This window comes from Acyrthosiphon pisum, chromosome A1 (assembly GCF_005508785.2).
Source record: "Acyrthosiphon pisum isolate AL4f chromosome A1, pea_aphid_22Mar2018_4r6ur, whole genome shotgun sequence".
Classification (NCBI taxonomy): Eukaryota; Metazoa; Arthropoda; class Insecta; order Hemiptera; family Aphididae; genus Acyrthosiphon; species Acyrthosiphon pisum.
In genome coordinates, this window is record NC_042494.1 from 43,449,142 (window position 1) to 43,465,358 (window position 16,217).

Sequence of the window (16,217 nt, forward strand, 5' to 3'; positions counted from 1 at the left end):
ACTTATTATTTTTTTATTTAGAATTTAGATTGAAGTGAATTCAATAAATTAATTTTGACTGAATTCGGGTTACGTACTTTACATTTTTACTAAAATGTATTATACAGTATAAATGATTTTACTGCATATTATTATTTAATGTGTGATATATTATCAGAATCATTTTCAAAATCCCTGGAACCGAGAATCCTTGAAATGAACACATCCCCTCTTCCCCCACCACACCTATTAATGAAAGAAACGGACACACCTTGCAGTATCATTATTATGTCTAGTAATCGCTTTATGGCTTCGTGTAGTCACATAATGATAAACGAATTTTGACTCTCTGGCCTCTGCCTCTCTGTCAAGTCTTTTAGGATATTATCTTTGGTGTAGGTATAGGTATTTAGGAGAGTATGAACCTGATGTAATTTTCTAAAAAGATGGTTGTACATTTTAATTATAATTAAGTATATTATGGTATACTAAACAATTTTAACATATCTTTCAGTTTCGCATCTGAAAAAGAATTTGAAATTTTTATAAGTTATAACCAAGAATATGTTATGTTGTTACAAGATTAATCACAAATTAATCTAACTACGTCTGAACAATCTTAAAAAGCATAGCCAACAATTGGTTTTATGAGCATTTACGATGTTGAATAAGTTGTGTGTTACCTACTTATTATTATGATAATAATTATACGTATTAAATTCACAAACATTAAGTTCCTTTCAATCATTTATAGCTTATACATTTATAAGTAAAATTTAACAGGTATTTTATTATGAAATTAGGAAATTTCACCTGATTAAATTACGTGCTGTCACTAGATATTATAATATTATATATTAATATACTTGCTGCCCGACCGAAAAATTATTTTTTTATAATTTAATTAAAAAATATATCACTATTTTTTGCCTATACAAATAATATAATATAATTACTTATTGTAGTTATTATTGTTACTAATTTCTATAAATTATATATCCTACATTTTGAATTCAACCACTGGAGTGGTAAATTGTATTTTTTTTTATTATAGAGGATAAGGTAGACAAAAATGTAACAATAAATTATTTGTTCAATGAATAACATATATTTCAAATGGACGAATGCAAATGCAAACAAATTAATAAATAATTAATAATAATAATAATAATAACAATAATGAATAAACAAACAAACCAGTTTCCTTCGTCTCCAAATTCAAGTTAGATTCTTATATATATGTATAGATAACTATTAAATGAAAGATAAAATTAATGCATTTGAGAATTTATAAACCATAAATATTTATGGCAATTGTTGAAATTATCTATAATATGTTCATTACTCCATTACACAATTTAGTAGTTATGAAACATGTAGTTTGTTCATAATTAAAAAATGTAAATCAATTAATATTTAAATTATAAAATAATTATCATTTAATTTATGTATACAATTATATCAGTATATTTTCTTTCTTTTCTACTAAGCAGCCATATACCTACACGAATTCTATCCATCTTACTAATATTTACATACCAAATTTTACGTTTAGAATAATCCATTTTACTCAGTTATTTTTAATATTACAGTGAAAGTTATCAAATTTATAGACGTATGAATATCTAAGACCTCAAGCAGACAATTTTTTATATTTTAATTTTCAAGCACGCTGTGAGCATTTTAAAATGTACAAAAACATTAATTTATTCATTAACTTCAAACTATTTGTTGATCAGTTATCCAAATAAATTGTTATTTTACTCTCACTTATCACATATAATGATTAGTTTGTAAGAATTATTGTTATTGTACTATAAATATACAGTATATACATTTTAGTTTTTTTAATGCTTGTGTCAAATAGACAATTGTCTTAAAAAATAAATCATATGCAATTCCAGTTTAAGAAAATTGTTTAAATAATTTTACAGATAATAAATTCAACTATAGCAATTTAAGCCAGTTAGATAGATTGGATTGAATTTACATTTATTATATTTTTTTATGAACAAATTGCTGTTTAATTGTTTAACTGTAGTAATAATAATGATTAATAACATATTCCATATCAATGCGATTGATCTAACATAATAATAATTAACAATGTTGGTATTGTGGTTATGACTGACATTAAAATTTATAATGTGGGTACTTATTATATAACATTTTAATTTACAGTATTTCACCATATTATGTTATATTTTAGTTATAAACCAAGTCGAAAGTGTCATCAGTGGGTGGCTTCTTTCCCCAAATTACAAATCATGTTTCCCTCTTTTTGCACATATACTCACTATGCCTTAGATATAGATTGTATATTTTCTTCTAAAAATAAAAATAAAAATATTTTAGGTAAATATTTTTTTAATTTTATATTATTTTATGAAGTGTTTTAAGAATATTTTTACCATACCTAATGGGTATTCATATAACATTTTTTTGTAATATGTTTTCTGTTATGAAAGTATTATTATTTATGATGTTCTTTTACCTTGTTAACATAATCAAATTGATTTTAGGATGCATTTATAAATGAAGCGCCGAAGAAAATATTTGTGGGACAACTGACCGAAAGTATAACTCAAGAAGATCTAGAAGACTATTTTAAAAAATTTGGAGATATTGTTGAAGTGTTTGTTCCTCGTCCATTTAAAGGGATTGCCTTTGTATCATTCACCAAACCAGATGCTGCACTCACTGCTCTTGACCAGGATCATACCATCAAAGATATTCGTCTCAGTGTGTCTGTTGCTATGCCCAAAGATAAAGACCAAAGATCACGTGGTGGACGCAGTAGTGGAGGCGGAGGTGGTGGTGGTGGTGGCGGTGGCGGCGGAAGTGGTGGAAATCCATATGGCGGTGGTCGTATGAGAGGAAGTCGAGATTCCTACAGTAGTCGTGATCACTATTATGATAATGGTGGTTGGGATGATTATGACCGGGGCAGTAGTTATTCAGATCGTTATAGAAATAATAGTCGTTATGATAGAAAGCCATACGATAGTGGCAGATCTTACAATTCTGGGCAGGTATGGAGAAAAAATGAATATTCTGATTCATCGTCTGTATCCCAATCTAAAGATGTTGGTGGCCAGTTTGATCCAAATTTAGTGGCTGCAGTAGTAGAAAAGACAGTGAGAGGAGTGATTGGAAATATGAGCAAATATGAATAATGTACCTAAATAAATTCAATCTCATCTTATTAGGTATATGTTATTTTGACTTATAATTTTAATTTTTTAATGACTTATAATTGTAATACAATTTAAACTGAGTACTTATTTTAACTTTTCTTATTAATTGTCAAAATCACTTAACAAATTCATCATTTGTTTAATAATTGTGATAATCAAAATCTTAAAAAAAAAAACAAGATGTACACATTAATAATCATTAAGCTTAAGTTTTAGTATAATATATATATATATTAATATGTGAGATAAAATATTTTTTTTTCACAAAATATTTTAAGGATTTTACTATTTTGTTATTTTTTTTTTTTTTCAAGTAGTGATTTTTTCAACTATTGTAATAACATTGATTCTCTTTGAGTGTACATCTTTATTATATTCAATATTTTATCTTTGCATTAGTATTGTTTTTTTTACCAAATACAATGATGCCATTTAACTTGATTCATACTGTTGTCAATACACTTTATAATATATGATAATAAATTTAAAAATGGTTTAAGCTGAAATATTGTTTGATAGATAACTTGAACTCAAATTGATTTACTGATACTTACAATAAAATGCTGAAATAATGTTAAATACATTCATCGTTTTTTTTTTTTATATTTATATAAAAAAAAACTTGGTAAAATAAGTTTTTGTTTAATTAGGTTTTTTTGTTAGTTATATTGTTCTATTCGTTGACCTAATTTTAATTGAATTGATTTCAATATGATAAAAATGTATTTCATAAAGTACCTCAATTGTATAATGTAATATAATACACACAGCGGAGTAGTCGTGGTAGGCACTTGACTACTCTGCGAACATTCCCCCCTCAATATTCATTATTATTATCATGATAAATAATTAATAGTCAATCATAAAATACTTTTTTAGATTATGGTAAATGTAGTTAAATGAGGTTACCCCATCCAAATTAGTTTTTATAACTAAGGTGCGAATATGAATATATATATAATATATAATATATACGTAATATGTGTGTGTGTTAATGTGTTATACTGTTACGTATGACACAACGTTGAACGTAATTATGGCTCTAGTGTGAATTCATGAAAACTGAGATACGTGTTGTTGCAGTATCAGCGACGATGTAGGTATACATTTAAGCTGATAAAAATAAGAATTTCTAACGATTAATGAATAATTTTAATGCCATTTTATGAAGAATCTCAATCACTTTTCACGCCGTGGCGTAGTACGTACAAAACGTAGTTGTGGCACTACTGTTATGGTTTTTCCTTAGAACGCAGCCGGAACGATGGCAAAGTAGACGGCGGCGGTGGCGAGGGCGTAACACTGTCTGACCACTAGTGTCGCGCGTAATATGGACAGAGTCAAGATGCATACGTCCGAGACACTTGACGGGGTGGGGCCGCGTCCGTGCTCATTCGCCTCCAACCAAGCGATAACAAGCCGTTGTCGGAAGAAATTGGCGGCGGGGGATTGCACATTACTGAGAAGAAACTGCCGTCAGGCGACAACGCGCTGAGGCGGCTGCAGGAGACTAAGGGGCGCACCGTGGCCGCGGCCAAGAAGGTGATGGACGATACAAAACACAAGCTGCAGTCGACCATGAGTGACATATTATGGCGCACGGTCAGCGGCGATGACCGGGATGACGTCGGCGGTGACCGGAGGAACAGCAACGAGCCTGCTCCGGGCCGTCGGCAAGGCGGTGTCCCAGGCCGCGTCCGACGTCATCAACGAGACAAGGCGGTTGTCGACAAGGCCCAACAACAATGATCATAATAACAATATTATAATATTAATTATTTCGCGTTACATAACACTGTTTACGATTATACGTCATAACTCATGGTAAATAAATAAATCGTACTATAAATATTATTTTATACCAAGACATTGTCCGTTTACTAATAATTGTACCTTTAGTAATTAATAATATTATGCTGTTTTATAATATTTTTGTATAATAATATTATTATATCATTTATATCTATGAATATTTGTGACTTAGCTTTGCATTCCTAATTCCTATAGCATGCCTGCACATGGCCGTACATGTATAATATTATTGTAGTCTTTATTAGGTAATATATTAATATTTAGACATGGCTAGTGACGATAATTATATGGAGCGATGGTACAAACCAGTGGTATCTGCCATTGAAACAATATACTAGGAGCCTTCTATTAAATTTTCAAGCTTTTTTAACCAACAAATAAAATTTTATTGATAATTATAGAAAAAAAACTAATAAAAATGGAAACTGAAAATGTCCGTAAAGAGCTCAAAATAAGTCAAAATATTTTCAAAATTGTATGGTGTATAGAAAATGAAAATATTAACATTCAGTCAAAATTGTATGTGCTTAAGGTAATTTGTTTAAGAGTTGCACCAAAAACCAAAATCAATTTTCTCGAAAACAGATTTTGCGTAAAAATTCCCGTTTTTCCTTAATTTTTATTTTGTTTTTCAAGGTGCTTTTGAAAACTACTGGGAAATTTTTACTTTTGACCCCCCAAAGTACCAACTAGATTCACTTTCCTATTAGAAAAGAAATTGTTGAAGAAAATCCAAGCACTCTTACTGTCTTAAAAGGTGATGACAGACACAAAAAAAAATTAAAAAATTAAAAAAAAACACATCATTGTAAAATTAATACATTTATCTTTCCACTCAGAATCTAAAATGTAAATAATATAATTGTGTTTTCTTTTATTGGTCTTAAACTCGGCAAATTGTGTTTATTAAGAAATGAAATGTATGTATATACTGAGGAAAAGGACAGAAAAAAAAGTAGTTAAATAAATTTTTTTGGACCCCCCCCCCTTGAATAAATCCTGGTTGCGTCACTGGTACAAACAACAAATTGTAACATAATATTGTATGAATGGAAGTAAATTTAGAAAAGTTCGTACCAAATCGCATCCACCAATGATACAGGGGCCGTTCAGATTTCACCAATCGTCACGGGTGCGCATATCGATGTATCGTAATATTCATACATTATACCGACCTAAGAATATATTATATTATGCGGTTCAATTGAAAGCAACTGCTGGTTTTTCTACCGCAATTAATATTACGAGTACAACTCGTATTTTTTTACTTAAATTTTAATCAACTTTAATTATTAGTACAACAACGCTGTTTTGATCGACTGCACATTTTATATATAGGTACATATTACACGTGACGCCGCGCGATAATAATTGCGCTAAGTCGTCGTTCCGTACTATAATTAAGCTGTCGTTTTGAATGCCAAACAACGCGTTGTGTTTTTCATTGTATGGTCGGTGGGCCCTGCGTGTCATCACACATCGAGTTCAATCAGTGCTCAAATGTATGCGAGATATCTTCTGTCGAACTGTGTACCAATCGGGTCCGTTCGCAAGCGTATGAGCCCGCGGAAGTGCCGTCCATGGGGAGAGCTTCATTTCAATTGTTGGGGATAAGACAGCTGACGCCGTTCCCAGCCTGGACAAGGAATACGGACTGCGATATCATCGATCAAGTTCAGATCGTACCTACGCTTATTAACAATTATTGGTGTATGTCAGTGGTCCCAGTTGGACACGGTCAAACCACGTATGACGTAGGTGCCTATATGGTGTAATATTATTCGATGATATTTACATAATATTTTGTATTGCCATATATGCTGTCACTAAGTTGTGACCCTTTTTTTATATATATATATTTATAATTATTATAATATTTTGTATTACTTTTTAGGTGCTCTAATATTACTATTATGTTTCTTTAATCATATAATATGTTATAACGGTGCGTACTTATATTACACGTTTACTATATTATATACCTATATCACATTTCACTCAAACATCGACGTATATTATAGAGATCTCAAATATAAAGGGGGTAAGTATCTACATTCTACGTCATCTACTTAAATTAGTTATTAAGATTTTAGAATACTTTAATTTTCATCTAAGCACTATAATAATATTATGTCTATAAGTCAATAAATAATATATTTATATAGTGCATCATAATCTGCCGAAACTGGTAAGAACAAAAACAATAAAATCAATTTATTTCGATCTAATTATTTATCAAAGTGCTTACAATTCACATATTCACATTTTTAAATAATGTATAGTAAAAAAAAACATATAAATAAGTTTAACAAAAAATAACAGTTTAAGGTTAATAAGTTCATTTACAAATAAATAATTTATTGCTTACATTCTATAATACTATCGGTTGCAGCTGATGAGAAATAATTGTTGATCGAGAAAATTAGAAAAACCGCTCCAATGCTCATGTAGTAAACAGCATAAATCAAAAACTGTAAATATATAAAAATGTATTAAGAATAAAATTTAATTTTAAAACTTCTCTTTAACGAATCGTATACCAATAAGTCATCAAGGCTATTCAAGATTTTAACTTTGAAATTTCACATCATAATATCATACCACAGCAAATATATTTGTATTCATTCCATAGTATTATAGGTTATAGGTACAGATTATTGATTCATTAAATGTCTGCATAATGTTTAATATTAAAAATAGTTAAAACTATAGTTCTGACTTTCAGTACGCTCTGTATGTTGGTACGTAACTACTAGTGGTGCGCGGAAAACCACATGGCGGTAATAAACTAAAAATAAAAATACCTACAGTGCAAACTAGTTGAGCACCACTTAAATGACTATAAAAAAAAAAAATGTACAATTATGAATCAATAAAATATTAATATGATGTCTTTTAACGTAAGTAGGTCCTACTGTTTTAAATCATTTTTGTTTCTAGTTGGTGGTGGTGCACAAAAATTGGTCTGCAGTATAATATATAATACATAATAATATTATATGTGCCATGCGGCACGTGTAAAAAAGTTCTCTTATATCTAAACTAATCCTCTGACACCGTTTATTGTTTTATTGATTTTTTTTTATTTACTTGTTGTATAGTTGAAACCGAGATAATGTGCCCTTGAACAATGCCGTAAGTCATGAGCGTGTGTAGGAATAGTGCTATAAATGAGTTGAATCCAAATACGAGCCCGTAACTATCTCTGCTTAATCGTTTTGCAACTTCAGATCTATAATACACACCGAGCGGCTATTTAAATAAATGTACAATTTTTGTTTTATGAAGATATTCAAATATTTACTCGGCGACCGTCAACATCGTTTGGTAAAGACATCCGTAGATTATGTAGAAAGCGTAAATGAACCACAGTGTTCTCGTGTAAAAACATCCAAGAAGTACTATTCCAGCTAGCAATGAACCAATTCCTAAAAACAAGTCTCCGACTTTAAACCAATTTAATTCAAGTTGGCCAATTGAATATGCAGCAATAGCCCCTATAAATATATAATTAGTTCAAAAATTAAAATCAAATTCAATATAATATTATTATATTTTACTGTACAATATACATTTTTATGTATAAAAATCTGTTTCTGTCTCTGTAAGATGGGCAAAATATTATGGAAAACCTTGTTCTGCAGTTTATTTCTGTTTAATGTTAAGATCTGTGAATTAAAATGAGAACTTGTAACCACCTCACATGTGGGTCGTAAATCAAATTTTTGTCACGCCTAACCTAACCGACAGTTTAGTTTTCGATGACGGTTGAAGCGTTGGAAAGCGATCTTGTTTCGTACAGTGGGAGGAAAAGTGGGAATCCCCATAATGCCAGGCGGTAAAATGGAAAGCCCAAAAAGTGCTGGGTGGTAAAGTGTAAATTCCCAAAAGTGTCTGGAGGTAAAATGGAAATCTCCAAAAGTGCTGGGCGTATCCCCTGCACAACCAGACACTGAAATCTATACCACAGTCTTCAGTCTTTACAAAATATAAACTTTAGGATGCATCTTATGATTATATTATAACCCCCCGACATGACACGTTAATACTTTTATTTCATGAAATTGTTTTTGTAGAATAGTCTGATTGTTGCATAGATCCCTGCATAGTGCATTACCTTTTCCGTGATCGATGAACCGAAAATAGTATGTGTGGCTGGTGCGGGAAAGCAATTTCAATCTTGGGCGAAATGCGGCACGAGCTGCAGGAGAGTGCCACCCACGTCTCCCCCCGACTGAATAGCTCCCTTCTCGCCCATGCCCCACAACATACTATTTACTTTTTTTGATTTGATACTAAGACATTTTGTTCAACTTGTAACTCAATAAAATCTATAGTAATGGAAATACGGAGGAATGCAAGTAGGTATTTTCCATATTGCCTGTCGTACAGACGTAAATAGTAATATAATATAATACGTCGATGTAGCGTCGCACCACATTTTTGTATTCAGTAAGTAACTGTAGTCTGTAATCGTACCTATTAAAGTATTAAGTGATTCTGCCGCACCATTGTACAAAGTAAAATGTGTATCCTCGTTTAAATCTAACACATAAGTGTACAAAACATTAATGTACGTGTAAACCTGAAATAAAAGCATTGAGTGATATTATCGTAAAATTAATATACTGTGGCAATGGTGGCGGCGCGGCGGGAAGTGAACTATATTACCGTATTTTGCTAATGCCGTATGCATAGGTAACATAACTACTATACTTAGAAATTCACAATAATAATTAGCCCTAACTTGGGCGAATTTCATTAAATTTTAATATTTTTTTTTTGAACTATTTTAAAAAATATGATCAACAAAATGGCTACCTTGGAAATTTAATAAATTTATTTTCCTAAAAAAATTTTTTGATAATTTTTGAATTTTTGAAAAAAAAAATCGAATATTATGTTATTCAATCAGAATTTCCATACTTATTACTGTAAAAAAATTGCATTTAAATATATTGATTTTCCACGGAGATACTAAGGGTGATACGGGACTTCTAGGACATACTGTATAATTGGATAGTGCATCTACCTGTACATATGCTCCGAAAGCAAAAGCCCACCACAAACAAAGTTTTCTAACATATGGATCTGAATACGATCGTTTGAAATCCTTATGTAAGTATAGTAATACTTGACCCAAACTTTTACTATAATTTTTATCAATGTCCTTGGTTATCTGAAAAGTAATTTTATAATGTAAATTAAAAATGACTAGGTACCGTGTTTAATGGCCTTATTAAATAATTTTTTTAATATAATCGTTATACAGGTCACAAGTAGTACCCATTTATTGTAATGTACTAATGTGTATGGCGTATTGATGGGAGGGCACCTACTAACTATGTAATAAATATAACTATAGAACGTTTTATATTCAATTTTGTTACCTACCTTTGTTTTCGGTTGATGAGATTCGATATCCTCAGTGGTTTTTGGTTCACCAGTGGAAGACGTGTAATTTGTAACCGGTGGCGGGAGCTCATCAGTTGGTTCAGATTTTTCGTTGTGAAAATAGACACTATTAGTAACGTTAGGCATAAAATAGGCCCAAATAATGGAGAAAAACATTCCTTGAAAATTAAAAGATTTCTATTTTATCAACAAAGAAGTCTAACTGAATTCGTTTAAAAGACTAAAAAGACGAATAATATATATACCAAATATACTAATGTAAACCAATTCGACGTAAGGAACTGAACCATTGACGAGACTGACTAGTTGGGCAAATAAAGAAGAAAAGAACTTGCCCGATAGGCAAGCCGCTCTAGCTTGCCCCGTGATTCTTTGATAGTAACGTTTATTATCGGTCATGGCGTATAAATAACCAAAATAAGCCACTTCGGATGAGAAGAAGAAACCGTAGAACACTTGGCCAATCTGTAAATTATTTTTCTCATTGCTTATTATTATTTTAGAATAAAAAAAAAATAGAACGATATTACAAACCTTGAATCTTGATGTAAAACACAAATATCGTAATATTATAATATAAAATACAGTCGGTACCATCTAAAATGACATATTATGGGGTGTATCGTCGTTAATAATTTAAAGGTCCTAGCAAAATCCAGTTTATTTATGTGTGAATTTATATAACGACATCTGGTTATGATGACGTATATTTTACGGGCCCTTAGCCGTCGTTATAGATGATACTGACTATAAATAGCAACATTATAAGTTATAACTCACAACAATAGTACCTACTTATTAGGTATAATTTACCTGCATTCTCAATAAACTCGGATGTCCAACAATACTGCAATAGGCCATTACACCACATATCCCATCCATTATTAACACTGGCTTATATTTCAGATAATCGGTGATCAGGAACACAATAATGATGAGTAAAAAGCACGAGTACGCTCCGACTGCATAAACATCTCTTGACGTCTGTACAAATTGCAGAAATTCGGTGAGCATATAACGTTAGATTCGAACATTATAATACGGTGCAGTCATAATTGCATCGTATAATATCTATGGTTATATTGCAAAAGAGTCTGAGCGGCCCTTATATAAGGTTAAAGAGCCATGACTTATATTATTGGATGGAGAAAAATGTGTGTTTAGATTTAAGTGTTCTAGATACTTTAAAACAGCTCCGACCATTATTTAACTCTGAACTCTGAAAACTGGAAAATTTTGTGTATAGGCCATAGCCCTTTTGTCGGTATACCTATTTATTGGGGTGCATGTAAGTTCCCACACGAGTTATAGCAGGTAAAAATCACACAAGGGTATACATACGTAAGTTCCCACACGAAAAAATTACACCTGTACGTAAGTTCTCACACGAAAAAAAATTACACCGAATACAAACTTCCTTCCTACATCCCATTGTATTCAGACTTAGAACTGGCAACTTAAACGTAGTTGGTGTGGTTAAAATTTTTTGTTGTTGCGTTGCATAAAAAAAGATGGGAAATAGATATAGTTTCATGGCTGAAAAACCAGATTAAAATAAACGAATTTCGCGATTATTTAGTGACTAATTACATCGAAGATACCAGTACGTTCCACCTAGTATTTGGGCTAGTGCTAGTTCTAATACAAGTCTTACTACAAACGCTTGCAAAAGTACAAATAATATGTGAATCATACCTACACATTACATCATTAATTTTTATTATATATGGACTAACTACGTTTAAGTTGTCAGTCCTAAGTCTGAATAAATTTTCGTGTGGGAACTTACGTACGGGTGTTTTTTTTTCCGTGACGGAATTTATATATAATGTACCCGCTTACCTGCTATGTTTCGTGTGAGAACTTACTAAACCCCATTTATTGTGTATATTCAATATTGTATATTTTACCTGAGTTAATGTGATGTTTATAGCTGGACTTGTCATGTAAGCCGCGTAAAATGGTTCGATGGGCCTAAATTCTCTGACGAACGCAAACACGCACACGAATAGTGAGATCTTTTTCCATTTCTTCATGATGGTTGTATAGGGGTATCGGAACAAAACGTGTGTTGTATCAAGGTTTTTCTAAACGGATATAATATTAGTTCAATGATAATATGGTATAGTACTCATTTTTCGGGCGTATTTTATATTGTATTGAGACTGGTTGTGGCAAGTTATCTTGAATTGATTAGCAAGAGCTCAGTCGAGATTAAAAATTCACTCAAGAATTACCGGTATCAGTAATTAAATACATTCATTATTTTTCTGAATAATAAGGATTTACATTTAAATTAATGAACAAATAATAACAATTAAATCTTCTGTATTTAATTTGTTTTTGTGGATCCACTGCCCGGATAACGGTGTGCTGTTGCTCTAGACAAACACAATGGTTTTTTGTTTTTAAAAAAATGTCCACTTATAATAATGTAAATAATGGACAAGTTTCGATTACACGTAAATCATTGTCAACAGGTGTATTAAGTAAAATTGATTTTTAGCTATGCTGAGCGCTGATGAATGTCAGAATGTGTTAATTTTAAATTGTTTAATAATTTGGGGTCCGTCAGTGACAGGTGAAAACGGATAAGTTAGCTGATAAAAATGAAAAACATTAATAATATGAATATAACATTCGTCAACCAGATCCTAACGCAACATGCCAACATTCTGCGTTGAAAACGAATACCGGATACCACTTTCTGCATTGAAACATGTTGTTTTGTTATGAAGGTGGGAACATTATCCGATTTTAACGCATACCGCGCTGGTATCCAGACGAATTGACAAAAACGGATGGTCTGCACGGCAAACCACAATTCGATAAGACCCATCCGTTTTCTAAGCACCGTTAAATGTATTACAAACCATGACTAAATATATTTATTCATGTTTCAAATGGTTAGCGGGGCCCGTCTCTAAATCAGGCTAAAATGTTAAATTATAAAAATATTTTATAAAATATTATTATAGTATTAAAATTTTATAATTTACATTATACATTTTCATATGTGCAGGGGTTTCTTTGGAATAGGCTCACGGTGCCCCTGGGTCATCGCCGGGGCACAGTTTGGAATCTGCTGGTTAATCCCGTATGTCTAATACTAAAATTAATTAATAAAATAATTAATTGCAATAGGTATAAAATGTATATGATAATAAGCTGACAGACAGTCTCCTCACAGAATCGTATTTTGCGTGCAATGTTTTGTCATTGAATTCAAATTTAACACATTCATTACAATGACCTACTCAATTTGACTCTAACTGTACAGCAGAGTGGTCATATACTTACCAGTTACTCCCATTTTTTATTAAACTATTACAAGACTTATACTTTACAAACCAAAACGAAAAACACGTGTACCTGTTTAGCACATAATACATACCCACTATACCAGAGTCATACAACATCGCATCCGTCAGAAATAATTAAACACTGATGTAGAAAAACAAACTTTTATTTATATTAAAAATTAATTCATAACCACAATGATAAAAATAAAAAAGTTAGTTTATAATATAAGTCTTCCCCTCCACGCAAAACACACTAAATCCAAAAATCGATTTTCCAGTTTATTATCACGTAGGTAGAATTCAATTTAAAAATATCTACAAATTACAATATGTTATGTTCAACTAAGTCCCAATATTATTTAAAGATGCAAAACACACTAAGTTAATGTAAACTATGCAAAAGTCACTGAGTCCAACTAAGTAACTGAGAGTTATTATTAATTATTTCACAGTGCCTTATTATTTATAACCATTCATAAATAACTACTTCGCTTAAAAAAAATTAAAACAAGTAAAAACAAAATGTAATAGTTACATTTGGCATATATTTAAAGTTTGAAAAAGTTGCCAAAGCTTATTCTCAAAAATCATGTTTTTGGATTTAGGGTAGGTACTTTACATAAACGGGGATGAAATACATTATAAACTATCAACTATGAATAATAAAGTAAAAAGTGAATGTTATAGTGATATTTGAGGTTGGTTTATATTCAAAAGTTTTTTATTATAAGATGGGTGGTCATAACTCATGAGGTGATTGATTTCATTTTTCACATATTTTAGGGGTCACGTTAAAGATATTGAGAAACGCTGACATATACCATCTATAATATGTATGTATCTTAGTAGGAGACCACTGATCTAAACGAAACGGGGATGTATTTAAGGGGGTAAAATGCTAGGATGCCTGGTGGTAAATTTTAGTGGTGGATTTTTATTGGGCGTGCTTTATTTTATAAATATGAGATATCACTACCTAACAAGTAAGAAACAATATTATTTTTATTATATAATACCTAGGTATAGTTACAATATAACTATATTTCTATAATTCTATATGATAAGTTTTTAAATGTTGACATTTAATACATATCTGGTTCCTCATATATTTTCTTACTGGAATTATAGAATTATACAAAATATTTTATGCATGAATACATATTGATATCCGTTTCAACAATTCATTCAATCGTGGGCATCGTATTCTACCACTAACTTTACAATTTCATAAGTTGAAATGTAATATTCTAATAGGAATTGCCTACATCTTAAAAAAAAATAGGTATCTACTCATACGCTATTTGTTTAAATTTTTTATATCCGTGTTTGAATACCAATACATTCATCACCAGAATAAAGCCCTGCTTTAGAGTTTAGATATCGGAAAACAGTCTCTGACGTAATCTATAAGTACTTCAAATTATTAATGACTGTATCTGAAATAATTCTATAGTTGTCCTATTGTTTATGGCTTTTCTAGTATTTTAGTTGATGATAGATTAGCTATATTATCTCAAGTGACTTATCGTGTTTCTGCCCCATTCTGTGGGAAACATCCGGAAAAAAAATTATAAGCTTTACGCGTAAAAAAAAAAACTCACTCCACAATGATCAACATAGTCTGGTATAGCATAGGTACCATCTACCATAGTTAACGTATAGAATCCGTATAGATGAACTGATTCAGGTACGCAGTGAAATGGCTTAATAGAAAGTAAATGTCGCATTGTAAGTGTGGTATGTCGGAGATGCCACTAACCACGTTCTTTATAATATAATTATATTCCATTCGAATGGCATTAAGGCATTATGGTTAGGTTTCAGCCGACTCACGAAAATAAGGTCAAGAACGGTAGGCCGAGGATTACTCGCAACGATGACACCCTGTAGGACGAGATCTCAGGGTACAGCGAGAGACCAGGAGACTGAACAATGAAATTGGGAACGCTTATCTCAGTGTCCTTATATGAGAACACCGTACAGATCAAAAAAGCTTTGGAGCAGCATTAATCTTATAAAATCATGGATCTCAATACTGTTTTACATAACATTTAAAATAATGTAAAATGCAAGTCAAAATGGGTTAAAATATTTCGGGTTTCGGGTTTCGTGTTCAAAACCGGGTACAATTTTTTGCGGGTTTCGGGTTTCGCGTTCAAAACCGGGTACAATTTTTTGCGGGTTTCGTTTTTCGTGTTAAAAACCGGGTAAAATTTTTTACGGGTTTCGGGTTTAAAACCGGGTTACACTTTTGTGGGTTTTGAATTTTGAGTAGGCGTGACTAGACTTCATCCGCAGTGGCAGCCTAGCTAATAACCGGCGCTACCTTATTATTGAACCGAAAAAAAGTTTATACGCCAAAGGTCGTATTTTTTAAGGCCTCCCCTCACTAATGAAATATTTATGATTAAAAAAAAGTCGGAATTATCTATTTACAATAATTATTTATGTATAAAACATAAGTACAATAATTGCAGTAATTTAAGTTTAGAAATATTATCCATATACAGCC

At 31.3% G+C, this 16,217-nt stretch overlaps 3 protein-coding genes across 5 annotated transcripts in view; 2 read left to right on the top strand and 1 right to left on the bottom strand.

The window, feature by feature from the left end:
- LOC100168351 (TAR DNA-binding protein 43) overlaps window positions 1-3,757 on the top strand; it is a 6,920-nt gene extending 3,163 nt beyond the window's left edge. For both annotated transcript variants that reach the window (XM_008181868.3, XM_008181867.3), the window contains exon 5: window positions 2,502-3,757. In XM_008181868.3, coding sequence (XP_008180090.1) covers window positions 2,502-3,155 — 654 coding nt within the window. In that variant the 3' untranslated portion in view covers window positions 3,156-3,757. The remainder of the gene's footprint in view (window positions 1-2,501) is intronic.
- LOC100160158 (lipase member H-B) overlaps window positions 1-16,217 on the top strand; it is a 103,345-nt gene that overhangs the window by 11,658 nt on the left and 75,470 nt on the right. The gene's annotated exons all lie outside the window — the stretch shown is intronic.
- On the bottom strand, window positions 7,253-12,555 carry LOC100166960 (thiamine transporter 2). Of its 2 annotated transcripts, none has more exons than XM_008181869.3 (9): window positions 12,314-12,555; window positions 11,217-11,387; window positions 10,649-10,868; window positions 10,383-10,561; window positions 10,021-10,167; window positions 9,468-9,573; window positions 8,293-8,416; window positions 8,079-8,220; window positions 7,253-7,459 (listed from the first exon to the last, which is right to left on the bottom strand). In XM_008181869.3, the coding sequence occupies exons 1-9, from the start codon at window positions 12,437-12,439 to the stop codon at window positions 7,346-7,348; spliced, it is 1,329 nt and encodes a 442-aa protein (XP_008180091.1). In that variant the 5' UTR covers window positions 12,440-12,555; the 3' UTR covers window positions 7,253-7,345. The 2 variants fall into 2 exon arrangements, with proteins under 2 accessions (XP_008180091.1, XP_001948201.2); XM_001948166.5 differs by having other exon boundaries at window positions 8,293-8,485.